Source organism: Triticum urartu, chromosome 2, assembly GCF_003073215.2.
Source record: "Triticum urartu cultivar G1812 chromosome 2, Tu2.1, whole genome shotgun sequence".
NCBI classification, from domain to species: domain Eukaryota; kingdom Viridiplantae; phylum Streptophyta; class Magnoliopsida; order Poales; family Poaceae; genus Triticum; species Triticum urartu.
In genome coordinates, this window is record NC_053023.1 from 633,612,939 (window position 1) to 633,638,538 (window position 25,600).

Here is a 25,600-nt window from a genome sequence, read left to right on the forward strand (position 1 = left end):
GAACCCCAATAAAGCCGGTGAAGACCAGATTGCCCCGAGTGTCAGCGACGTACTCAAGGTTACCGAACCTGATCTGGTGCTCAGGGGTGAAGTTGTCGCCCTGGTCGAGATGACCGGCCGAGTTAAGGTGGAGAACAATGCTGCCAAACGCGAAAAGCTGGCCAGGGACAAAAATGTCCCCGGTGTTGATGCCATCTCCGGCGATCAGGCGAGCCATCAATCCTTCTGCAATCTCACAGCGGAACTCTCAATGAAATCACCAATGTCGGTGTCAAAACCGGCAGACCTCAGGTAGGGGGGTCCCGAACTATGGATCTTAGATCAATGGGGAACAAGGGACGAAGGAGACGATGTTTACCCGGGTTCGGGCCCTCTCGAAGAGGTAAAACTCTACGTCCTGCTTGATTATATTGAAGTGTATATGATGATTACAGAGTCGATCTACCACGAGATCAGAGGAACTAAACCCTAGGTGAGTAGGATGATGGTCCTTCTTCCAGCCTCTACGGACTTAAACCCTATATAGACACTAGGGGTACTAGGTTGCACATGGTCGGTTACATGGAATAAACATGTTGATTCTCTTATCTTGACTTGGAGGACAGACCAAGGGTTTGCTAGTTTCCTATCCGGATACGGAGTTGCGTCATAGCTCGGCCGTGTGGTAGTCACCGAGCAGCCCACCTGTCCGGCCCATAAAAGATAGGCCGGCAGCGTGAGGACCCCTTAATCCAGGACTCCCTCACCCCTCTAATCGCATTACCTTGACGTTACAGCTTGCAACAAACTCCTCACCAACAGAACCACACAGATAGCACACCACTAACCATCGGGCGCAGCTCAAAGTGCACTAGCAGCAACCTCTAGACGAGATTGAGACCATGTATATACATGGCCAACTTGAGCACGCCTTCCAGACCTGCTATAGGCGACAGCACCGCCGACGAGGAAGAAAAAAAGGTGCGAAGAGCGAGAGAGGAGAGCGATCCTTTACGTCCATGAAACCAATTTATACGCAATCTTTTATTATTTTATTAGGGACAACGGTTCAATTCATACCGTTTCAGACTTTCTACTTTTTATTTTTACGAGAAGTTCAAAACATATTAGTCCAAGAGTTGTTTACATTTATGTACTCCGCAATCAGAGTTTTCAGAAAACAAATTAATACTTCCTCCGTCCTATAATGTAAGACGTTTTTTCACACTAGTATAGTGTCAAAAGGCATCTTACATTATGAGACGGAGAGAGTAGCTCAAAAAGGATATCAGGAAGGACATAAACCGAAACAGCAAAAACATGATTCCAAAAAAGGAAAACACCTAACACACATCACACATGGTTTATACTAGTTTTACAACCACTTGAGCAAGGAAGCAGTCACGCAGCCGGCGCTCAAAACGTCCACCACTTTACGCATACCACCCTCAAGTTGATCCCATCTCACCATGGAAGCCTTCGCACAAGCAACCCCGAATAAGAACCAGCCCTCACAGAGAAGGGCCCCATCCGCTCTGCTTCATCTATAAGACAGAGCTCCCCCACACCAGTCTTCGCCTAGACTCTTCGTCTCCGTCCTGCAGCCTTTTCTTCTCTGGCAAGCCTGTGCCTGTGCGCGTCCCGCCGTTTTGGGTTTCGTCTCCCGCTCTTTCTCCCCCCTCCCTGCTCCGGCCAAGTGCTGGAACCAAGAGAAGGCGATGGGGGCGGCGGCGGCGGAGGAGGAGCAGCAGTAGCCGGAGGGTGGCGATGGGGTGGGCTTCAAGGTGGCTCCGCGGGCTGCTTGGCGGCGGCAAGAAGGCCGGCGAGCACAAGCCGGAGAGGGAGAAGAAGCGCTGGGGCTTCGGCAAGTCCTTCCGGGAGAAGGACCCGGTGCGGCCGCCGACGCCGCCGGTGCAGCGGGCGGCGACGCCCCGCCGCACCTACGCGGCGTCGGATGACGGCGGCGACGAGCAGAACAAGCGCGCTATCGCCGTGGCGGCGGCGACGGCGGCGGTGGCCGAGGCCGCCGTTGCCGCGGCGCAGGCGGCCGCCGCCGTGGTGCGGCTGACCAGCAGCGGGCGGTGCCCGCCGGCCGGGGCGAAGCACGAGGAGTGGGCGGCCGTCCGGATCCAGGCCGCTTTCCGTGGCTACCTGGTAAGCTCCTCCCCTCCGTCATCTCCGCTCCAACTCCTTTCCTTTACACTCCAAAATCCACTTTCCGTAGGCCAAGTTTCTGAAAATTACGGGTGTAAAGCGAAAAAAGTGCTCACATTTTTGCTACAAAATTTCCGGATTTTCGCTTCCCGGAAAGAAACCCCCGTGCCCGTGTGGCCGTGTGCGCAAGCGAGCCGCCGCGGTGTCGCAGCCACGTTCTTCTGCTGCTCTGCCTCTGCCATTCCCATGTTTTTACTGCTTCTTCTTCCTCTCTGAGCTTCTTTTATGGAAGCAGGGCATGGGCTGGGCGTCGCCGCTTTAACTTCGCTATCCCCTTCTCAAGAACAGGGGAGCCGCTTCTTTTTTGCCGTTTGCACAATGCTACTCTGTTACTGTTCTTGGAAGCTGCTGGTAGTGCGGTAGTAGTAATGGCGGAGGTGGTTGGCATGTCAACCTCCGGCCTACAACGCAGAGATGCCCATGGCTATGTTGCGGACGGGACCACTGCTGATTAACCTCTCCATGCTTGTCGTTGCGTGTGAAGGCGAGGCGGGCACTGAAGGCGCTCCGCGGGCTGGTGAAGCTGCAGGCGCTGGTCCGCGGCAACATCGTCCGGCGGCAGGCGGCCGAGACGCTCCGGTGCATGCAGGCGCTCGTCAGCGTGCAGTCCCGCGCGCGCGCCAGCCGTGCCACCCGCTCCCGCCAGGCCGCGGCGCACCCGGTAATTTCAAACACCCGCCATTTCTTGCCAATTAATTCCCATGTCTTCGGCGCGTTCTAATGGGTTTTGGGGTTTCCATTACAGGGGGCGACAACGCCGGAGAAGTACGAGCAGGCGGCATACGAGGGCTCGCTCAGGCACGGCCGCTCCGGCTCACTGAAGGTATCCCTTCCTTGCTCTCTCTGTTGCGGTATCTGCGTTTGTGCGTTTTCAGTGGCCGTGGTGACTGACAATGGCGCCGGTGTATGCAGGGAGGCTCGTCGAAGACACCGGGCGGCGAGAGGATGAGCAGGGAGAGGTCAGAATCCTGCGGGAGGAACTGGCTGGATCGGTGGGTGGAGGAGAGGTACATGGACGACGAGAAGAACGCCAAGATTCTGGAGGTGGACCCCGGCAAGCCCGGCCGGCACGCGTCCAAGAGGCGAAGCAGCGGCGGCGGCGGCCACCACCAGTCGTCGTGCTCGACCAGGACATCCGAGCAGAACAGCCGGAGCTACGCGACGATGCCGGACTCGCCGTCCCGGGACTCAACCACGGCGCAGCAGTCCGTGCCCAGCCCGTCCTCGGTGGGCATGGTCATGGGCGCGGCGGAGGCCCTGAGCCCGCTGCGGCTGCCGGCGGACCTGGCGGCGGAGCTGTACGAGAGCCCGCAGTTCTTCTCGGCGACGTCGCGGGCGGGGAGCTCGAAGCGGGGCGGCGCCTTCTTCACGCCGACCAAGAGCGAGTGCGCGCGCAGCCTCTTCGGCGGCTACTCCGACTACCCCAACTACATGTCCAACACGGAGTCGTTCCGCGCCAAGGCGCGGTCGCAGAGCGCGCCCAAGCAGCGGCCGCTGTACGAGAAGTCCGGGTCCCTGCGGAAGGCGTCGGCGCACGCGTTCGCGCCGGGGGCGGCGGCGGGGCAGAGGTCGTCGGCGTCGGCGTCGGCGTCCCTGCACGCCAGGTTCACCAACAAGGCCTACCCCGGCTCCGGCAGGCTGGACCGGCTCGGCATGCCCGTCAAGTACTGAACCCTGCCGCCATGTGAGCTTTGTTGAGAGCAGGGTTCAGGTCAGTGTGCATGTCCCCGAGACCCCAACTCGGGCGAAGTAAAGTTTGTAGCGGCAGTTTGTTTAGGTTTGAGCTTCGCTTTCGTGGTGCTATATTACCGTCAGAAAGTGCTTTCCTGTTAATGACTGTGACTGGTTAAGTGTAAGTTGCTACTGGTGTTCCCTCCAAAAAAAATGAAGTGTAAGTTGCTAGTGATCGTACGTGTGCGTGTCTCAATTCCATGTGTGCTCCATCACAGGATTACAGCGTCACCCAAAGTTTGTGTGAACTGTGTCAAGATCGTATGCACTATAGGCAATCTTCTATGGTGCACGGATGGAATAGGATTTGGGCGCATGGCGATGGCAGCATGTCACGGGCTCACGGTGGCAACAGGGACCTTGGTAGTACTAGTGGTAGTACGGTTCACTGTGACGTTAGCCAGAGGCGTGGCCGGCCTGCCGCCTGCGCGGTGTGCCAGCGGGTGGACCGTTTGGTATGTCTGTGGAGGCCCGGGGCCTATCTGCATCCGATGAGCTGCTTGCTACTACTCCTACCTGTGTTAATTAAAGCAGCTAGCTGTCCCTAGCCACTGGATCTACATGCGTGCGTAGGCCGGGGTAAAACCCAGTTCCATTTGGCCCCGACTAACCACCACCTTCTTCCATACTCCGTGACCCTCCTGCTAATAGGACACGGGAATGTGCTAAATTCGCACCCCTGGAAGTGGAGCCTGGAGAGTAAACTAATGGCGTCGGCGTGCAGATGACGCCATGACAGCGCCGAAACTCCGAATGGCAGACGGACGGACGGACGGCGCACGCGCTACGTACGGCACAGCGATCTCCCAGCGGAATGGTTCCCAAGTCCTCGCGAGGGTTTCGCCGCGTGATGTTGAGAGACGGCGACGGGGGGCGGCCGTCGGTGAGTGCCGGCGAGGCGACGCCTCTGCGCTGTGCTGCACTGGCCTTTCCGAGACCATCGCCATTTGATCATATACTACTATACTGGTGGAGCTGAATTATTCTATAGATTGGCACTAGTGCTAGAGTGCCGTCCTCGTCTCCCGGCTTTCGGCCCGTTTCATAATGGACGCACAAATGGAGGCCAACAGGGAGGATCTACTATCTACTAGTAGTACTAGCGACTTGTCAAGGAGTTTTCATTTTATTTCACGAAAGGAGTTCGTCATCGGACAGGGGGTGTGTTTCATCTCGTGTTTGACACTGGATTTTCGATCGACGTACTTCTGGCATCTAGTCGATGTCTCTGTCCACCGGCATAGTATGCCACTGTGGCTGCGAACCCAGCGATCGCGATTACTCAGAAGGAATTGCCCGGCTGTCCCCGGATGGACTAGCCACTGCACACCATTCCGTACTACTACTACTAGCATGACGTTGATCCACGACTCGGTGATTAACTGACATAAGAACAATAAAAATATATACGAAATTTACGTAAGGAACTTGCTGGAATTTAGTCTATTTTGGGCAGTCCAATAACTATTTTAGAAATTCCTAATAAATTCTAGAGATCCATTTAGCCCATTTGTGCAAGGTAAGGGATGCTACTAAAGTTTAGTCCCACATTGCTAGTTTAGTGGAAGACGGACCTCCTTATAAGGGAGGTTCTTTCCCCGCTTATACGAGTATGAGAACAAGAAGAATATCCATGCACGCTCCTCCTCCGCTGCCCGCCACGTCACGCTCCTCCTCCTCCTCCTTCGGCTGCTGGCTGTTCGCTTCGTCTCTGTCTCTTTGTTTTGCCTCCCGTCGTTGCCCTCTGAGACGCATCAGAACATGTTCCTCCTCTCGCCATAAGTTCCTCAGCACCTTTTGAGTCCGACGACTACTAGCTTCTTCATCACAGACTCCGACGACAACTTCTTCCCCGACGTCGACTACCTCAGCAACGACATGGCTGGAGAGGATGTCGACCCCAAGTCCAGTGCTTCTGCTGCCGCTGTCCCGTATGTGTTCTTCTTCTTTCTGTCAGATGTCCTGCCACAGTTTCTCGTACTAGTTTTTGCCCTACATGTGTTAGGTTCTACTCCATATATGCAACATGATCTAGTGTCTGTCCTAGATGTGTTCAGTTCAAGTTCATATATGCAGATGCTATTTACTTTCTCTCCGTCAGATTGCATGAATTGCTTTATCGCAGCTATATTAGTCATGCTTTATCTAATATTTTTGTTCATAAAATTATTATGTAAATTGCTTATATTTCAAGAGAACTAGGGGCATCAAAAAAATTAGCTGAAGAAAATATAAAAGTGAATTGTGAAGCGTGCCGATAAGATTGCTGGTGGGCAGAACGTACCTTACGAAAAAGATGTACTGGGCTGGACGCTAGCCCCGTTTAACTACGGCCATGCTTGGCCTACGGAGCTGCTGGGTGGTCACAGCCCTAATAGTTTTGTTGCCATTCTTCAACAGCAATCTAGCGCTACGCTCCCGTAGCATCCACACGGTCGATGGTACGCCGTACCTTCCTCCAACCTGTCAGTCCCTTTGCTGTGCTGTGCTGTGCTGTGCTGTGCGAATGCTAGCTCGTTCAGAGTTGCCCGTGCCCTGCACAAGAATTCCGTCCATCCTGTGGTGGTATAGTACGTTCCTTCTAATTAAGCTGGATTTGGTGCCTGCGCCCATGCACGGTAGCTAGAGAAAGGGGCTCATGTCGCCGGCCGACCCATGGGGACCATGGAAGTTCTTGGAGATGCTGTACGCCACTGGCCGGATGGATGGCTGTGCAGTGTTATGATCGGAGCAGCGGTGACAGCTCCGTCGCTCCAACCGCCTCCCTCGGTTGACGTTTTCGGGACGGTGGGCAGGCGTTGAGACGAAGGCAAAGACTGTTTATTGACGGGTCATGCCTTCGTAGCACCTTTTGTGGGCCAATCGTATGGCTGTTTTCGATGTAAGAATATTCGTGTTTCTTTTCGAGGGTACATCAATAACGTATCTTAGCTTTATAGAAGAGAGAATAATATGTATACAAAGAATACCGGTCCTAGTGATGATCAGTGGCCATGTTTGCTGATAATGGTGCTGGTGTGGCCACCGAACTGTTCCTGGTCGTGTGGCGCTCGTTCGACTGTGCTACATTTTGAAAAATACTAGTTACAGCACAAGGAAATATACCAAGGAAGGGAACAAATCCCCTCGGCGCAGTCGGGGCTTTTTTGATTCAAATGTTTCTCAAAGTAAGTCTGGAGGATTCTAATCCTTGGGCAATTTTTCTCTGTGGGTAGTTTGTTTTGTAGGATTCCACACTACATGAATTTTTTCTTAGGATTCACTTCACCATATAACATACGAAATATTTCATCCACTCCAATCTTTTCAAAAAAAAAACTGGCTTTTCCTGTGCATTGTCGAATACCCTTATAATCCTGTAATACTCAAGGTGACATGAAACTCTATTCCTATGTTTATTCTATCCATGCGTTTTGGAAATCCTGCGATTCAAAAAGGTCCTTATAGCATCTACAGTTGCATTTGGTAAATCCGACCCCATAAACACGTGTCAGCGTGTCCGCGAATAGTGACCCGTCATGCCTCAAATAATTCGTTCCACAACCAGATACCTAAATTTAGAAACCTCAAAACTCATACTATTACATGCAGCACAAACCAATCAGCTCGTCCAGCTCCACCGCGCTCGTGTCCGGCAGCCAGCTGCGTCCCTCAGAGTGTTGGTCCGGTCGTCGGCGAGGTAGAGTAGAACATGGGACATGAGTTGGCTCACGGGACTCAAGGCACCGCTGTCTTCCTCGTCGGAGCAGGGAACCTTGACGGTGCCGGTGGATTTCAGATCGATGATGGATTCGTCTTTGGACGAGCCGACGACTTCCGCCACGACACGGCTGCAGCGCCCAGACTGGTGCACCATATGAGGCGTCGTAGAATAACTGAAAAGCGTTTGGTTATCTCCCGCATGCAAGATTATTCTTCGGGACAGGGATCATGTGCAGTTGAAACCGTGACTGTAACGTAGAGCATCTAAAACTAGACGTAGCTATTCCGTCTCGTCTATACGGAATATAGAGACAAGAGGCATAGATTCATAGTGCAAATGGACATAGCCTCACAGTTCATCGAACAAAAAGAGGCAACTGATCGCCAACAAACGGACACGAAGTTCTACTAGAATAACTAAATCCTTAAAGGGAGACGGACAGAGCATCGGTAATCACGATTTCCTCGCCTGTCCCTTGCCCTTGCGGTCACCGGAGCGGAGGGTGAGATAGTGAGGTAGGGTTTGCTTCAAGCGGAGATTTTCAGTAGAGACGAAGTTGAGTCGATGATGGCCTACAAGTGCAGATGGTTTAGTTGTAGCCTTTCCAAAGTAAGAGTATCGATCTCATAGGAAGTACATGAAGTCTTTGTCTTTCGTAGTGTAAAATTATAATGCTAATAGGTTAGTTGTGATCCATAGCAAAGAGAAATGGAAGTTTTAATTTTTTTTTGGATGATTGTTGTGAACAAGGAAATAAATGACAAGCGTAAAGTAAAGGAGCGCGAGACGTGAGTAACGGTTGTTGAAATCAATAGGACTAAAGCGTTTCCATGAAGTCTAGATTACCCAGCGGTACGTGTCTAACACGACCAATGCCTATGTATAATTATAATTCAGATTTCTAAGCCACTTTATATGTTTCTACAGGTGAACGGAGCCAAGTATAGCTACATGGATACATGCAGGAACCCCGTATCCCAAGCACAACTACCATTCATCCCCTCTCCGGTTACCAAATGGTAATCAAGGTTTTCCCGTGGACATAGCTAAGGCAGCCTCCGTTTGTCCCCTATTACAATGATATGGGAATGAGCGAGATAATCACTGTTGCAACCGACCTCCGCTTCCTACCTTCGCACCAATAGTAATAACCTTCCATCCAAAAGAAGCATGTTTTGGATAGCCGACTTCACTGACATCAAAGAAGATTGCTAATATAAACATACAAAGAGGTTCGCGAATCTTATTGTTATTCAATCATGAACATAGTTAGGTTCCTCCATATACCTGAGAACTAGGGAAACTACTCGCACATGGAGGGTACAAACATCACGGATGAATTATGATGAACATGGCGATAGCATCAAAGTAATACAAAGGTGAATCCACAACGGCTAATGCATTACAAAGAGATGGAGATAGGTCGGTGATGATAAACGGATGGTGACGATGCCCTCTCAGGGCGGTGATGCGGCGACAGAGTCCCTGGATCAATTCCCACTTCGAAATCCTTCTGAAGGCTAGGGTTCTTCATTCTGGATGTGTTTCTTGTCGCTAGGCTAGGGTTCTTCGTTCTGGATGCCCGAACGCATCCGCGGGCACTAACGAGGCACTACTCAAATGTCCTCCTCTGCATCAGAACTCCTCGTAGTTGAAATCTTAAAACCATACAAAGCATGCAAAAGAAACATCTACGTACTACGTAGATCAACTGTATCTACAATACACTACTTGTTGTCGTCAGAGATGTCCACAATTCCGTGTGGGGGTTCGCGTACATGGGCGGCAGACGCAACTTTGGCTCCTGCGCTGCCCTAGATTTGGGCTGATATGATGGGTGCCGGTCACTCTGAGAATTTGAGCCCCGTTGGAACGTCCGTTTAAATCAATTTTTTTATCGATCAGTGACCGGACCATCTGGCCGGGCGTTTGAAACGCCCGGCTATAGAAGTTTTGATATAGACAGTGTGGCTGCTTCTTTTTCGACGTTGTATTTCTTCACCGGCAAGGTCCAGCATGCCAAAAAAAGTGACCAGCACTTGAAAAATTTCAGGCGGCCGAGAAATAGCAATACCGTATAAAAGACCATACTGATACTTGTTGTCTTCTTCATCGCCCACTTGTTCGTTGGTCGTGGCCTCGTGGGTACGTTTACACGTGCACACTAGCCCCGAGTGGCACGTTCCTACGGCAGCGTCTCAGAACACGGTCCACGGAGGCACAGAAACATGAACAGTACGTATGGGTTAGGCCAACTTCATCGCGCGACCCTATTCTGTCCGACCCCGTCCGTTTGAGGTAAAACGGACAAAGGAGGCGGTCCAGCGCGCGACGGCCCGGATCCATCTTGTCCGTTTTGTGTCCGGGCCGACCCATTTCGAGCGTAAACTTGCGCCGGGTTTGAGTCGCGGCGGACAACAAACGGACGCGCGCTCGTCCGCGTCGGGGCCGCGTGGCAGGCGGCCACCTACCTCCTACCCGCCCACATCAATGCGCACGAGCGGGCGGCTCCATCTGTCATCCGCACGTCGAGCGGTCGCCGTCCTTCTTTAAGTGGGAAGCGTGGACGGGTCGTCGTCCACACTGTCCCACGCCATCCCGCGGCCTCCTCTAAACCCGACAGCGGCGACCACGTCCCAAACCCTAGCCTAGACCTCGCCGGCCGGCCGCCCGCAGCCATGGGCCTCTGAAACTACGGCCGCAAAGGCACACACGACCGCGAGGCTGGCTCCTCGTCGGGACGCCGCCGCGGCTCGGTGAAGAAGGAGGAGCCCGCCTCGCCATCGCCACTACGCCGGGCCCCGGGCGCCGCCCGCCTTCTCCATCGTGCCCACATCCGCCGGCGAGCGCGACCGGCATTACGTCCGAGCGTCGGTGTGCCACCGTTATTGGGAGACGAGGACGCCGCTCCCCTGAAGCGACGCCCATCTTCCCAATAACTGGCACCTCTCCGCCGACCGGGTCCCCATCCCGCCGGTCCCGACGAGCGCCCATGCGCGCGAAGAGGAGATCGAGCGCCGCCGCCGCCTCCTCCCCGACGACCTCTTCTACGACCCCAGGTACGCCCCCGACTCCGCGCTGTGGGACACCTGGTTTCGTGACGAGCACGACACCAGGCGCGCGTCCTTCTTCGCCGGCACCTCAACGGGGCCGCGGCGGCCACGACAGGGGCGCGCCCAGGAGCGCGGGCGTAGGCGGGTGCGCGGCGTCACGCCCACGCCGTCACCATCGCCGTCTCCGTCGCCCCCTCCACCTCCTCGCATGTCAGCGGAGGAGGAGGCACGTCTCCTCAAGCGTGTCATGGACGACTCCATGTACACGCACGACGAGCGGCAGTGGGACGGCCTGGAGGAGGCCATGGCCCTCTCTGCCGCCGGGGACGTCGCCTTCCCGGAGCTTCAGATGATGGCCGTGGAGGACGAGAGGAGGGAGGACCCGCCGGCCGCGTTCCAGCAGCTGCTGGGCCAGAGGTGGCGCTGGTCCTGCATTGCTCCGGAGATGTCCGCCGGCGTGGGCATGAACTGATGCCCCACTCCGCCGCGGTCACCGGAGCAGGAGGCCTCGCCACGGGAGGAGGTGGTGCAGGCAGCTCCGGCCGTCCAGCCCGCCCCCGTCCATCACGTACCTCCGGCCCACCTGTGGACGCCGCCGGACTACGTCGACCTCGTCAGCGACGACGACGACACCGGCGGCCAGTGAAGACGGCGACGGCCACGGCACCGACGGGCGCGGCAGGAGCGCGCGGGAGGCGTAGGCTTTTTTTATTTTGTTTTATATGTTAATTATGAAAAATGGGCCTTTTAAGTGGCCGTAGAAACTGGGCCGTTTTGTGGCCGCCCCCTATATATATTTTATGTTTTTTTCAAATGTGTTTATTTAGTTTTTTAGTTATTTTGTTTTAGTTTTAATATTTCTTTTATTTATGTCCACCCCGAACACGATTTGGGGTGCGGCCGCGCGGTGCGCGCACGCACGACCCATTTGACAAAGACGGACATGGGCGAACCTATCGGTGCCCCAAAAAACAAAATCCGGCCAATTCAGACATCCGTTTGGGTTCGAACGGTGGAGTTGGCCTTACAGCGCCGTTATTTTTAACCTATCGCCGACCCGCTGCGCGACACTGTGGAACACGCGCGTCGACCCACGGGCAGCAGCTGCTGCCCCTGTGGCCAAGCATGGCTCTCCCTGCACGCCGCACGACACATGACACGATCGTGGCGTTGTACGCCGAACAGGCGACCGGGTTCACGGGCTCCACGAGCACATGGAGCCCCGCGCTCTGAAACTGAGCCGATCGATCGATCGAGCAGACGCGGCAACGGCCATCCCGGAGCGCGATCCGGCCGGGAGACGACGAATCCATCTCTCTATACCCGACCGATGGATCACGCGCGGCAGTCGGTGCACTCGTCCATGCCGCCGGCCACGTACGGGACGCTGCGGCGCCATGCATGTCGTCCCCTACCCTTGCTGCTGACAATGCCGCTGCTTCTATTTACCTTGTGCTGCCTCTGGCCGGCGTCCAGGTCCAGGAAGCGCGCCAGGCCAGCATGCGCGCGCGGAGGCTTGGAAGACTCAGAAAAGATGACTCGCAAGGTGCTGGGGCTTTGGCAATGCGGTGCTTGTCCGTGGCCAGATGCCAAGGCCTGTCGGCTCTTCTCTGCCGCCGCTCTTCTCTACCACTACAGTCGCAGGCTGGCGGATGGCCTGTTGCGTTCCTCGGTTTGGATTTGAGTGCCTTGCTCGTCTCGAGAAGGGCGGGGCTCGTGGTTGTCCGTGTTTTCCCGCCGTGATTGATTGATTTGCCTCGACACGGGCATGGGTTATCTACGGCCGGACACTAGCGGCCTCCTTCCATTTCTCTGCACTGCGATGAATACACTCGACACTCTTCACTGATCGATCCAGCCCCAGCTGTGAACTGCTGTCAAAACTCCCACGTTGAACTACGTACAGTTCGCATCGTAGCTGGCTGTCTTGCTACGTACGTAGTGCGTTACGGTGGAGCAGGGCGAGTACAATAATTGCTTGATGATGCACAGTCGTCCGTCCGGCCGGCCGCGGCCCGGGCGTGCGAGATCGCTGGCTGGCAAGCAGATTCGCCTGGAGCATATCGCTCTCCTCTCCTCTCGGGTCGGCCGGATCCGAACAATGGCACCGAGATCGCCCAAGCGGCGGGCAACGATCCTGCGGGTCGTCACCCACGCGGGACAGGGAGACACAGGTGACAAACGGATGGCGGGAACGAAGATGCTCGCACGCGACGCGCCATGCGGCGCAGGAGCTCCGTACGTCACGTGATCTGCAAGCTAGCTAGGCCTACGCATGCGGCCATGGCTATCCTCCTATTCTATCTGGAGCAGTGCGTGCGTGCGACGGGGTGACGCCGGTGCTTTGACTACATGGGCGCGACGCGACGGCGCCCTTTAAAGGCCATCCGTCTACTACCCCACGCGGTGGCCGGTAGGGGTTCATATTGGACAGGTCGTCTGACCCGTGCTTCTGTGCATGTTCACGGCCATATGCTCTGTACGGCTTCATATATGTGTGGTCTGAGGGTGCACTGTGCGGCGCGAATCTCACGGGATGGAGTGACGGATCGTGCTCGGTCGACTCACACGCTGCAGTTGATCGGCTCATTGCGGTTGGTTGGATGTTGGCTTGGCGACGGGCTGTGGTCTTGGAGACAGTCCTCGCACTAGCTTTCTCTTTCATTGATTTCACGACATAATAACTGAGCAGTTCAAGTGGTCACTGTACACCCCTCGACAAAACATAGTTCACGGCGTCACGTGAGGGCCGTGACTGTGCCTACGGCCGGCGAACAAGGTCCACCCGTTCACACTGTCCTTGGACTCGGTCGGGGGACTGGAGATAGCTAGCACACCCACACCTTGGGCCTCTGAACAGGGAAATTGAGCATGCACCCTTTGCAAAATAAAAAGAATAAAAAATTGAGCATGCACCGCGGGCCAGTACGTACTACGTACTTAGTATATCAACAACAAATGGCACATGGTCGGAGCTAAACCATTATCAAGGCGTCCTTAAACGCATGCGCTTTTCAGGGGAGCGCAGCACATGCGCTGCAACACCATCGAGGATAACAAGTCCGAGCAAAGGTGACGGCACATGGCGAGGCGGTCAACAGATGCAGATGCAGGTGTGGAAGGAGACGTGTAGTCAAACTCAGGAGATCCGCTTTCCCCACCCACGGATGCTTCGCGGCAAATCCTGCTGTGCTAGACCGCGGTCCACCTTGTCCATCGTAGCATTCGCCTTTTTCTTTTTTGGAGAAAGGCGCGTGCATTCGCCTGTGCTCGCCGGTCACCGCCTCGTCGGCGAAGAGGAAGGAAACGAACGGAAACGGCGGCCCAGAACGAAAGATAATATGGGCCGCAGCCCGGTGTACATTGGGCTAGCTCTACCTACTTTAAGAGTCCTCCTCGTCAGCGCCAGCAAGCGATCGTGGCGCCCGCGCGCGCCTCCTTCTGGGCCGGCCCATTAAACCATCGCTCCCTCTTCGCTTCCCTTCGTTGGCTCCCGCTCGATCGCTGGTCCCAGCTCGATCATTTTTTTTCTCTCGCCAAAAACTGCTACATTAGGTACTAATTTTCTTAGAAAAACCCAACCGGTTTACTACAGTATGTACTACAGTTTTTAGAAAAATAGTTCATCGAATTTCAAAAAAGTTCACCAGAATTGAAAAAAAGTTCATCAGATTTGAAAAAAGTTCATCGAATTCTAAAAAAAGTTCAACAGATTTGAAAAAAGTTCATCTACTTTGAAAAAAGTTCATCAAATTTCAAAAAAGTTCACCAGATTTGAAAAAAAGTTCATCAGATTTTAAAAAAGTTCATCAAATTCTAAAAAAAAGTTCATCAGATTTGAGAAAAGTTCATCAAATTTGAAAAAAAAGTTAATTGACTTTGGAAAAAGTTCATCTCACATGGAAAAAGGTCATTGAATTTGATCAAAAAATGTTCATCCATTTTGCAGAAAAAAACATGAAGAAAAATAAAACATTCTCGAATTTGAAAAATAAACTTTGGAAAAAGGGAAAAGGAAAGATGGAAGAAGAAAGGCAGTAAAAAGATGTAAAAGATTACAGTCGGAGAGCTGGTGCAGTGGTAATTGCATCGTTCCTCGATGTTGAAGGTCCCAGGTTCGATTCTCCTACAGTGCCCTTTTTTTGCCTTATAAACATATAACCAAAGGGGGGGATGGGCCAGGCCCGTTAATAGCGAAGGAAGGCAGGGGGAGTATGCGCCCGATTGCAAAATGAACTAAATCGGGCGCTTAAAGCGCCAAATAGGATTTGGCCTACTTTAAGGCCTGGGAAAGATTTTCTTAGAACGAAACAGGCCTCCACCCCCACCGATGTTTCGCGGCAAATCCTCCTATGCTTGACCGCGGTCCACCTTGGCCACCGTGACGTGAATGCACGTGCATTCGCCTTTTTTTAGAAAGGCGTGTGCATTTGCGAGACCTCCTCCTTGGCGCCTTTAGCGCTCGTTAGCGATCGCAGCGCTCGCGCGTCGCTCGCATGGGCCTGGCCCAGCAACGCTCGTTGCCTGTCGCGGCTGGCTCGCTAGCTGCCCACTCGATCATTCGCTCCCGCAGCTCGCTAGCTACCAGCTCGATCCTTGGCTCCCGCTCGATCACATCTTTTTTCTTCACTCAAAAAATGCTACAGTGTGTATTGATTTTCTTGAAAAAAACAAACTGTTTTGCTACAGTATGTACTCTTGTCCTTTGAAAAAAGTTCATTGAATTTTAAAAAAGTCTATTGATTTCGAGAAAAAGTTCATTGAATTCGAAAATAGTTCACCGAATTCGAAAATAGTTCACTGAATTCGAAAAAAGTTCATCGATTTTCAAGAAAAGTTCATCGATTTTCAAGAAAAAAGTTCATTGATATTGAAAATAGTTCACCGAACTTGAAAAAAGTTCATAGAGTTTGAGAAAAAGTTCATCGAATTCAAAAATAGTTCACCGAATTCAAAAATAATTCACTGAATTCAAAAAAAGTTCATCGATTTTCAAGAAAAAGGTTCATTGATATTGAAAATAGCTCACCAAACTTGAAAGAAGTTCATAGAATTTGAGAAAAAGTTCATCGATTTTCAAATAAAGTTCACCAAATTTCAAAATAAGTTCATCGAATTATTAAATGCTTCATCCGATTTGAAAAAAAGTTCATCGGATTTGAAAAAAGTTCATCGGATTAGAAAAAAGGTTCGCCGAATTAGAAAAAAGTTCACTGGTTTTGAAAAAAGTTCATTGAATTTGAAAAAAGTTCATTGGTTTTGAAAAAAGTTCACCAAATTTCAAAATAAGTTCATCGAATTTGATAAAAGTTCATCGAATTTTTAAATGGTTCATCCGATTTGAAAAAAAGTTCATCGAGTTTTTCACAAACTCATCAAATTCGAGAAAAACTCCATTGATTTTGTAGAGGAAAAACTCATGAAGAAAGAAAAGTTTCACGAATTTGAAAAAAGAAAAAAAGAAAAGAAAAGAAGAAGAAAGAAAACCTGTACGTAATCACGCCAACTGAACTGCCCTGGTGGTTGTTGCGTCGCGCTCGGAACTCGCCCGTCACGGTTCGAAACCCAGCTCTCGCGGAGTTTTTGCTGTTTAGAAAACAAAAAAAATCGAAAATGGGTCGGCCCAATGTGACAAGGGGGGGGGGTATGTGCCCGTTAGTAGAAACAACTGTAGCGGACGCTTAAGGCGCCGAATAGGAACCAACTGCATTTGCCTGTGCTCGCCGGTCACCGCCTCGTCGGCGAAGAGGAAGGAAACGAACGGAAATTGCGGCCCAAACGGATGGAGGGATACGAGTAGAAACGAAAGATAATATGGGCCGAAGCCCGGTGTACATCGGGCTAGTTCTACCTACTTAAGGCCTGTGAAAGATTTTCTTAGAACCAAACAGGCCTCCAATCATTACCCATGGCCTCCAGAAGCACCTAAAACTCAGGAACCGCATGAGCTTGTCCTGAGCTGGACCATGAAAGGATCACCATACACTTTGGCTAACTATTGTGGTGGCTCGGCCTCGAGCTACGCGTCCGCATGCACCTCCTGCTGGACATGCGAAAATCCATGTTGATGCTGCTGTTAGAGCGGGTAGTAGGGGGGCGGCAGCTGTGGTGTGCAGAGACCACGATGGCAATGTTGGGGATCGTAGCAGAAATTTAAAATTTTCTACGCATCACCAAGATCAATCTATGGAGTAATCTAGCAACGAGGGAAAGGAGAGTGCATCTACATACCCTTGTAGATCGCTAAGCGGAAGCGTTCAAGTGAACGGGGTTGATAGAGTCGTACTCGTCGTGATCCAAATCACCGATGATCCTAGTGCCGAACGGACGGCATCTCCGCGTTCAACACACGTACAGCCCGGTGATGTCTCCTACGCCTTGATCCAGCAAGGGGAGAAGGAGAGGTTGGGGAAGACTCCATCCAGCAGCAGCACAACGGCATGGTGATGAAGGAGGAGCGTGGTAATCCTGCAGGGCTTCGCCAAGCACCGCGGGAGAAGAGGAGGACTTGGGAGAGGGGGAGGGCTGCGCCCGAACTTGGGGTGCGGCTGCCCTCCCAACTCCCACATATATATAGGGGCAAGGGAGAGGGGGGCGGCCTCCTCAGATCCAATCTAAGGAGGGGGCGGCGGCCAGGGGGGTTTCCTTGCCCCCCAAGGCAAGGGGGGCGCCCCCCCTTTAGGGTTCCCCCAAACCCTAGGCGCATGGGCCCTAGGGGGAGGCGCCCAGCCCACTAAGGGGCTGGTCCCTCTCCACATACAGCCCATAAGGCCCTCCGGGGCAGGTGGACCCTCCTGGTGGACCCCCGGAACCCCTCCGGTGGTCCCGGTACAATACCGGTAACCCCCGAATTATTCCGGTGACCGTATGATGACTTCCCATATATAAATCTTTACCTCCGGACCATTCCGGAACTCCTCGTGACGTCCGGGATCTCATCCGGGACTCCGAACAACATTCGGTAACCACGTATATCTATTCCCTATAACTCTAGCGTCATCGAACCTTAAGTGTGTAGACCCTACGGGTTCGGGAACCATGCAGACATGACCGAGACAACTCTCCGGCCAATAACCAACAGCGGGATCTGGATACCCATGTTGGCTCCCACATGTTCCACGATGATCTCATCGGATGAACCACGATGTCAAGGATTCAATCAATCTCGTATACAATTCCCTTTGTCTATCGGTACGATACTTGCCCGAGATTCGATCGTCAGTATCCCGATACCTTGTTCAATCTCGTTACCGGCAAGTCTCTTTACTCGTTCCGTAACACATCATCTCGTGATCAACTCCTTGGTCACATTGTGCACATTATGATGATGTCCTACCGAGTGGGCCCAAAGATACCTCTCCGTTTACACGGAGTGACAAATCCCAGTCTCGATTTGTGCCAACCCAACAGGCACTTTTGGAGATACCTGTAGTGTACCTTTATAGCCACCCAGTTACGTTGTGATGTTTGGCACACCCAAAGCACTCCTACGGTATCCGGGAGTTGCACAATCTCATGGTCTAAGGAAATGATACTTGACATTAGAAAAGCTTTAGCACACGAACTACACGATCTTTGTGCTAGGCTTAGGATTGGGTCTTGTCCATCACATTATTCTCCTAATGATGTGATCCCGTTATCAACGACATCCGATGTCCATGGTCAGGAAACCGTAACCATCTATTGATCAACGAGCTAGTCAACTAGAGGCTTACTAGGGACATGGTGTTATCTATGTATCCACACATGTATCTGAGTTTCCTATCAATACAATTATAGCATGGATAATAAACGATTATCATGAACAATGAAATATAATAATAACTAATTTATTATTGCCTCTAGGGCATATTTCCAACAGTCTCCCACTTGCACTAGAGTCAATAATCTAGTTCACATCGCTATGTGATTAACACTCACAGGTCACATCGCCATGTGACCAACATCCAAGAGTCTACTAGACTCAATGATCTAGTTCACATCACTATGTGATAAACACTCAAAGAGTTCTGGGTTTGATCATGTTATGCTTGTGAGAGAGGCTGTAGTCAACGGGTCTTGCCATATTTAGATCCCTATGTATTTCGCAAAACTTTATATCGTAGATGCTGCTACCACGTTCCACTTGGAGCTATTCCAAATTATTGCTCCATTATACGTATCCGGTATCTCTACTCAGAGCTATCCGGATAGGTGTTAAGCTTGAGTATTCTATAGTCTCACCTAAATAGCTTGGCGTAATCATGGTCATTGCTGTTTCCTGTGGAAATTTTTACTGCTCTCTGTTGATCCAAACCTGGATCACGTTTGCAGCCTGTTGCCTAATGTGGCAAGGCACACATCAGGTGCGGTACTTCAGCATGGCATACCGTATAGAGCCTATGACAAGAGCATAGGGGACGACCTTCGTCCTTCCTCTTTCTTCTGCCGTGGTCAAGCTTTGAGTCTTACTCAACTTCACACCTTACAACTCAGGTAAGAACCCCTTCTTTGACTGATCTATTTTGAACTCCTTCAAAAACATGTCAAGGTGTGCGTTCTTTGAAAGTACCATCAGGCGTCTTGATCTATCTCTATAGATCTTGATGCCCAATATGTAAGCAGCTTTATCCAGGTCTTCCTTTGAAAATCACTCTTCAAACAACCGTTTATGCTTTCCAGAAATTCTACATTATTTCGGATCAACAATATGTCATCCACATATACTTATCAGAAATGTTGTAGTGCTCCCACTCACTTTCTTGTAAATACAAGTTTCTAGCAAACATTGTATAAACCTAAAAGCTTTGATCACTCCATCAAAGCATGTATTCTGACTCCGAGATGCTTGCTCTAGTCCATAGAAGGATTGCTGGAGCAAGCATACCTTTTAGCATCCTTAGGATCGACAAAACCTTTTATTGTATCACATACAACTTTTTCTTATGAAAACTAGTAAGAAAATTTGTTTTGACATCCATCTGTCAGATTTCACAATCGAAAAATACAGCTAATGCTAACATGATTCTGACGGACTTAAGCATCGCTACGGGTGAGAAATTCTCATAGTAATCAACTCCTTGAACTTGTGAAAAGACTCTTTCCCACAAGTCGAGCTTCATAGACGGTAACATTACCGCCCACGTCCGTCTTCTTCTTAAAGATCCATTTATCTCAATGGCTTGCCGATCAACGGGCAAGTCCACCAAAGTCCATACTTTGTTCTGATATATGGATCCTATATCGGATTTCATGGCTTCTAACCATTTGTCGGAATACGGGCCCACCATCGCTTCTCCATAGATCGTAGGTTCATTGTTGTCTAACAACATGATATCTAAGACAGGATTACCGTACCACTTAGGAGTAGTACATATCCTTGTCGACCTACGAGGTTCGATAGCAACTTGATCTGAAGCTTCATGATCACTATCATTAACTTCCTATTCAAAAGACGTAGGCGCCACAGAAAACATCTTTCTGTGTTGCGTCACTCTCTGGTTGAAGTAAAGGTTCGACAACCTCATCAAGTTCTATCTTCCTCCCATTCAATTCTTTCGAGAGAAACTCCTTCTCGAGAAAGGACCCGTTCTTAGCGACAAACAATTTGCCCTCGGATCTGAGATAGAAGGTATACCCAACTGTCACCTTTGGGTATCCTATGAAGATGTGTTTGTCCGATTTGGGTTCGAGCTTCTCCGGCTGCAGCCTTAAGCATCGCAGCCCCAAACATTAAGAAACGACAACTTTGGTTTCTTGCCAAACCAATGTTCATACGACGTCGTCTCAACGGACTTAGATGGTGTCCTATCTAAAGTGAATGCAGCTGTCTCTAACGCATAACCTCAAAATGAAAATGGTAGATCGGTAAGAGACATCATAGATCGCACCATATCTCATAAGGTTCGATTACGACGTCCGGATACACCATTACCTTGTGGTGTTCCAGGTGGCTTCAACTGTAAAACAATTCCACAATGTCTTAAGTGATTGCCAAACTCATAACTCAGAAAATCCCCTTTTGATCAGATCGTAGGAACATGATCTTATTGTTATGATGATTCTTAACTTCACTCTGAAATCGCTTGAACTTTTCAAACGTTTCAGACTTGTACTTCATTAAGTAGATATACCTATATCTACCCAAATCGTCAGTGAATATGAGAAAATAGCGATATCCACCGCACGCTTCAATTCTCATTGGATCACATGCATCAGCATGCATGATTTCCAACAAGTCACTTGCCTGTTTCACTGTACCTGAAAACGGGGTCTTAGTCATCCTGCCCATGAGGCATGGCTCGCATGTGTCAAGCGATTCAAAATCAAGTGACTCCAAACATCCATCAACATGGAGTTTCTTCATGCATCTTACGCCAATATGACCTAAGCGGCAGTTCCACAAGAAAGTGGTACTATCATTATTAACTCTACATCCTTTGGCGTGAACATGTGTATCACCACGACCGAGATTCAATGAACCATTCACATAGGGTGCATGACCATGAAAGGTATCATTCATGTAAACAGAATAACCATTATTCTCTAACTTAAATGAATGACCGTATTGCAATGAACATGATCTAATCATATTCATGCTCAACGCAGACACCTGATAACATTTATCTAGGTTCAATACTAATCCCGAAGGCAGATGGAGCGTGCGATGGTGATCTCATCAACTTTGGAAACACTTCCAACACACATCGTCACCTCGCCCTTAGCCAGTCTCCGTTTAGTCCGTAGCTTTTGCTTCAAGTCACCAGTAATAGCAACTGAACCGGTATCCAATACCCAGGTGCTACCAGGAGTACTAGCGAGGTACACATTAATAACACGTATATATTTTGTTGAAGTTGCCAGCCTTCTTATCTACCATGCATTTGGGGTAATTCCGCTACCAGTGACCGTTCCCCTTACAATAGAAGCACTTAGTCTCGGGTTTGGGTTCAACCTTGGGTTCCTTTACTGGAGCGGCAACTGGTTTGCCATCCATGAAGTTTCCCTTCTAGCCCTTTCCCTTCTTGAAACCAGTGGTCTTGTTAAACCATCAACACTTGATGCTCCTTCTTGATTTCTACCTTTTTGCGGTCTTAAGCACCGCGAACAGCTCCGGGATCAACTCCATCCCTTGCATGTCATAGTTCATCACGAAGATCTAGTAGCTTAGTGATAGTGGCTAGAGAACTCCATCAATCACTATCTTATCTGGAAGTTTAACTCCCACTGCTTTAAGTGATTGTAGCACCCAGACATTCTGAGCACATGCTCACTAGTTGAGCTATTCTCCTCCATCTTGTTGGCTAAAGAACTTGTCAGAGGTCTCACACCTCTCAACACGGGCATGAGCCTGAAATCCCAATTTCAGCTCTTAGAACATCTCATATGTTCTATGGCGTTCAAAACGTAATTCGGATCCCGATTCTAAGCCGTAAAGTATGGTGCACTAAACTATCAAGTAGTCATCAGGATGTGTCTGTCAGGTGTTCACAACATCCACAGACGACGTTGTAGGGGTTTGCACATAGAGCGGTGCATCAAAGATGTAAGCCTTCTATGTAGCAGTGAGGACACTCCTCGGACTACGGACCTAGTCCGCATCATTGCTTACAATATCTTTCAACTTAATCTTTCTCTAGGAACGTATTGAAACAGGGAGCTACAACGTGAGCTATTTATCTACAACATATTTGCAAAGACAATTTAGACTATGTTCATGATAATTGATTTCATTTAATGAACTCCCACTCAGATAGACATCCCTCTAGTCATCTAAGTGAAACATGATCCGAGTCAACTAGGCCGTGTCCGGTCATCACGTGAGACGGACTAGTCAACATCGGTGAACATCTTCATGTTGATCGTATCTTCTATACGACTCATGCTCGACCTTTCGGTCTTCCGTGTTCCGAGGCCATGTCTGTACATGCTAGGCTCGTCAAGTCAACCTAAGTGTATTGCGTGTGTAAATCTGTCTTACACCCATTGTATTCTAATGTTAGAATCTATCACACCCGATCATCACGTGGTGCTTCAAAACGACGAACCTTCGCAACGGTGCACAGTTAGGGGAAACACTTTTCTTGAAATTTTAGTGAGGGATCATCTTATTTAAGCTACCGTCGTTCTAAGCAAATAAGATGTAAAACATGATAAACATCACATGCAATCAAATAGTGACATCATATGGCCAATATCATTTTGCTCCTTTTGATCTCCATCTTCGGGGCTCCATGATCATCGTTGTCACCGGCATGACACCATGATCTCCATCATCGTGTCTTCTTGAAGTTGTCTCGTCATCTATTACTTCTACTACTATGGCTAACGCTTTAGCAATAAAGTAAAGTAATTACATGATGTTTATGTTGACACGCAGGTCATAAATAAATTAAGACAACTCCTATGGCTCCTGCCGGTTGTCATACTCATCGACATGCAAGTCGTGATTCCTATTACAAGAACATGATCAATCTCATACATCACATATATCATTCATCACATCCTTTTGGCCATATCACATCACAAGGCATATGCTGCAAAAACAAGTTAGATGTCCTCTAATTGTTGTTGCAAGTTTTTATGTGGCTGCTATAGGTTTCTAGCAAGAACGTTTTTTACCTACGCGAAAACCACAACGTGATATGCCAATTTCTATTTACCCTTCATAAGGACCCTTTTCATCGAATCCGATCCGACTAAAATGGGAGAGACAGACACCCGCTAGCCACCTTATGCAACTAGTGCATGTCAGTCGGTGGAACCAGTCTCACGTAAGAGTACGTGTAAGGTTGGTCCGGGCCGCTTCATCCCACGATGCCGACGAATCAAGATAAGACTAGTAACGGCAAGTAAATTGACAAAATTGACGCCCACAACTGCTTTGTGTTCTACTCGTGCATAGAAACTACGCATAGACCTAGCTCATGATGCCACTGTTGGGGATCGTAGCAGAAATTTAAAATTTTCTACACATCACCAAGATCAATCTATGGAGTAATCTAGCAACGAGGGGAAGGAGAGTGCATCTACATACCCTTGTAGATCGCTAAGCGGAAGTGTTCAAGTGAACGGAGTTGATGGAGTCGTACTCGTCGTGATCCAAATCACCGATGGTCCTAGTGCCGAACGGACGACACCTCCGCGTTCAACACACGTACAGCCCGGTGACGTCTCCTACGCCTTGATCCAGCAAGGGGAGAAGGAGAGGTTGGGGAAGACTCCATCCAGCAGCAGCACGACGGCATGATGGTGAAGGAGGAGTGTGGTAATCCTGCAGGGCTTCGCCAAGCACCGCTGGAGAAGAGGAGGACTTGGGAGAGGGGGAGGGCTGCGCCAGAACTTGGGGTGCGACTGCCCTCCCAACTCCCACATATATATACGGGCAAGGGAGAGGGGGGCCGGCCTCCTCAGATCCAATCTGAGGAGGGGGCGGCGGCCAGGGGGGTTTCCTTGCCCCCCAAGGCAAGGGGGGCGCCCCCCCTTTAGGGTTCCCCCAAACCCTAGGCGCATGGGCCCTAGGGGGGGAGGCGCCCAGCCCACTAAGGGGCTGGTCCCTCTCCACATACAGCCCATAGGGCCCTCCGGGGCAGGTGGACCCTCCCGGTGGACTCCCGGAACCCCTCCGGTGGTCCCAGCACAATACCGGTAACCCCCGAATTATTCCGGTGACCGTATGATGACTTCCCATATATAAATCTTTACCTCCGGACCATTCCGGAACTCCTCGTGACGTCCGGGATCTCATCCGGTACTCCGAACAACATTCGGTAACCACGTATATCTATTCCCTATAACCCTAGCGTCATCGAACCTTAAGTGTGTAGACCCTACGGGTTCGGGAACCATGCAGACATGACCGGGACAACTCTCCGGCCAATAACCAACAGCGGGATCTGGATACCCATGTTGGCTCCCACATATTCCACGATGATCTCATCGGATGAACCACGATGTCAAGGATTCAATCAATCCCGTATACAATTCCCTTTGTCTATCGGTACGATACTTGCCCGAGATTCGATCGTCCGTATCCCGATACCTTGTTCAATCTCGTTACCGGCAAGTCTCTTTACTCGTTCCGTAACACATCATCTCGTGATCAACTCCTTGGTCACATTGTGCACATTATGATGATGTCCTACCGAGTGGGCCCAGAGATACCTCTCCGTTTACACGGAGTGACAAATTCTAGTCTCGATTCGTGCCAACCCAACAGGCACTTTCGGAGATACCTGTAGTGTACCTTTATAGCCACCCAGTTACGTTGTGACGTTTGGCACACCCAAAGCACTCCTATGGTATCCGGGAGTTGCACAATCTCATGGTCTAAGGAAATGATACTTGACATTAGAAACGCTTTAGCATACTAACTACACGATCTTTGTGCTAGGCTTAGGATTGGGTCTTGTCCATCACATCATTCTCCTAATGATGTGATCGCATTATCAACGAGATCCAATGTCCATGGTCAGGAAACCGTAACCATCTATTGATCAACGAGCTAGTCAACTAGAGGCTTACTAGGGACATGGTGTTGTCTATGTATCCACACATGTATGTGAGTTTCCTATCAATACAATTATAGCATGGATAATAAACGATTATCATGAATAATGAAATATAATAATAACTAATTTATTATTACCTCTAGGGCATATTTCCAACAGGCAATTATTTGGAAAGTTCAGCGTTGGTTATACAAGGCGTGGACGACCCAGTTAACATGGAGTCGATCGCATGCAGGGAAGCCCTATGTATCGCAGAGGATTTGCTCCTCAATCAGTTCATCGTAGCATCCGATGCCAAGCAAGTGGTCTATGACATAAATCAAGGGAGTCAAGGGAAGAATGGTGCGATAATCACGGAGATTAAAGCAAGATCTACCTCGTTCTTATGTACTTTTGTTTTTGAGAGTCGTAGTAGTAATGTAGAAGCTCAT

General features: G+C 50.3%; 1 protein-coding gene across 1 annotated transcript; it reads left to right on the top strand.

Moving 5' to 3' along the window:
* Positions 1 to 1,546: 1,546 nt before the first annotated feature.
* Positions 1,547 to 4,104, top strand: LOC125539317 (protein IQ-DOMAIN 22-like). The gene is made up of 4 exons (XM_048702745.1): positions 1,547 to 2,133; positions 2,678 to 2,854; positions 2,939 to 3,016; positions 3,106 to 4,104. The coding sequence occupies exons 1-4, from the start codon at positions 1,747 to 1,749 to the stop codon at positions 3,862 to 3,864; spliced, it is 1,401 nt and encodes a 466-aa protein (XP_048558702.1). The 5' UTR covers positions 1,547 to 1,746; the 3' UTR covers positions 3,865 to 4,104.
* Positions 4,105 to 25,600: the final 21,496 nt, after the last annotated feature.

What these genes read in the sequence shown, in the direction of transcription:
- LOC125539317 (XM_048702745.1), top strand. Translation starts at nt 1,747, where the DNA reads ATGGGGTGGGCTTCAAGGTGGCTCCGCGGGCTGCTTGGCGGCGGCAAG. An exon ending in CCGCTTTCCGTGGCTACCTG is followed by an intron (nt 2,134 to 2,677) that starts GTAAGCTCCTCC and finishes TTGCGTGTGAAG; the next exon opens with GCGAGGCGGGCACTGAAGGC. An exon ending in GCCGCTCCGGCTCACTGAAG is followed by an intron (nt 3,017 to 3,105) that starts GTATCCCTTCCT and finishes CGGTGTATGCAG; the next exon opens with GGAGGCTCGTCGAAGACACC.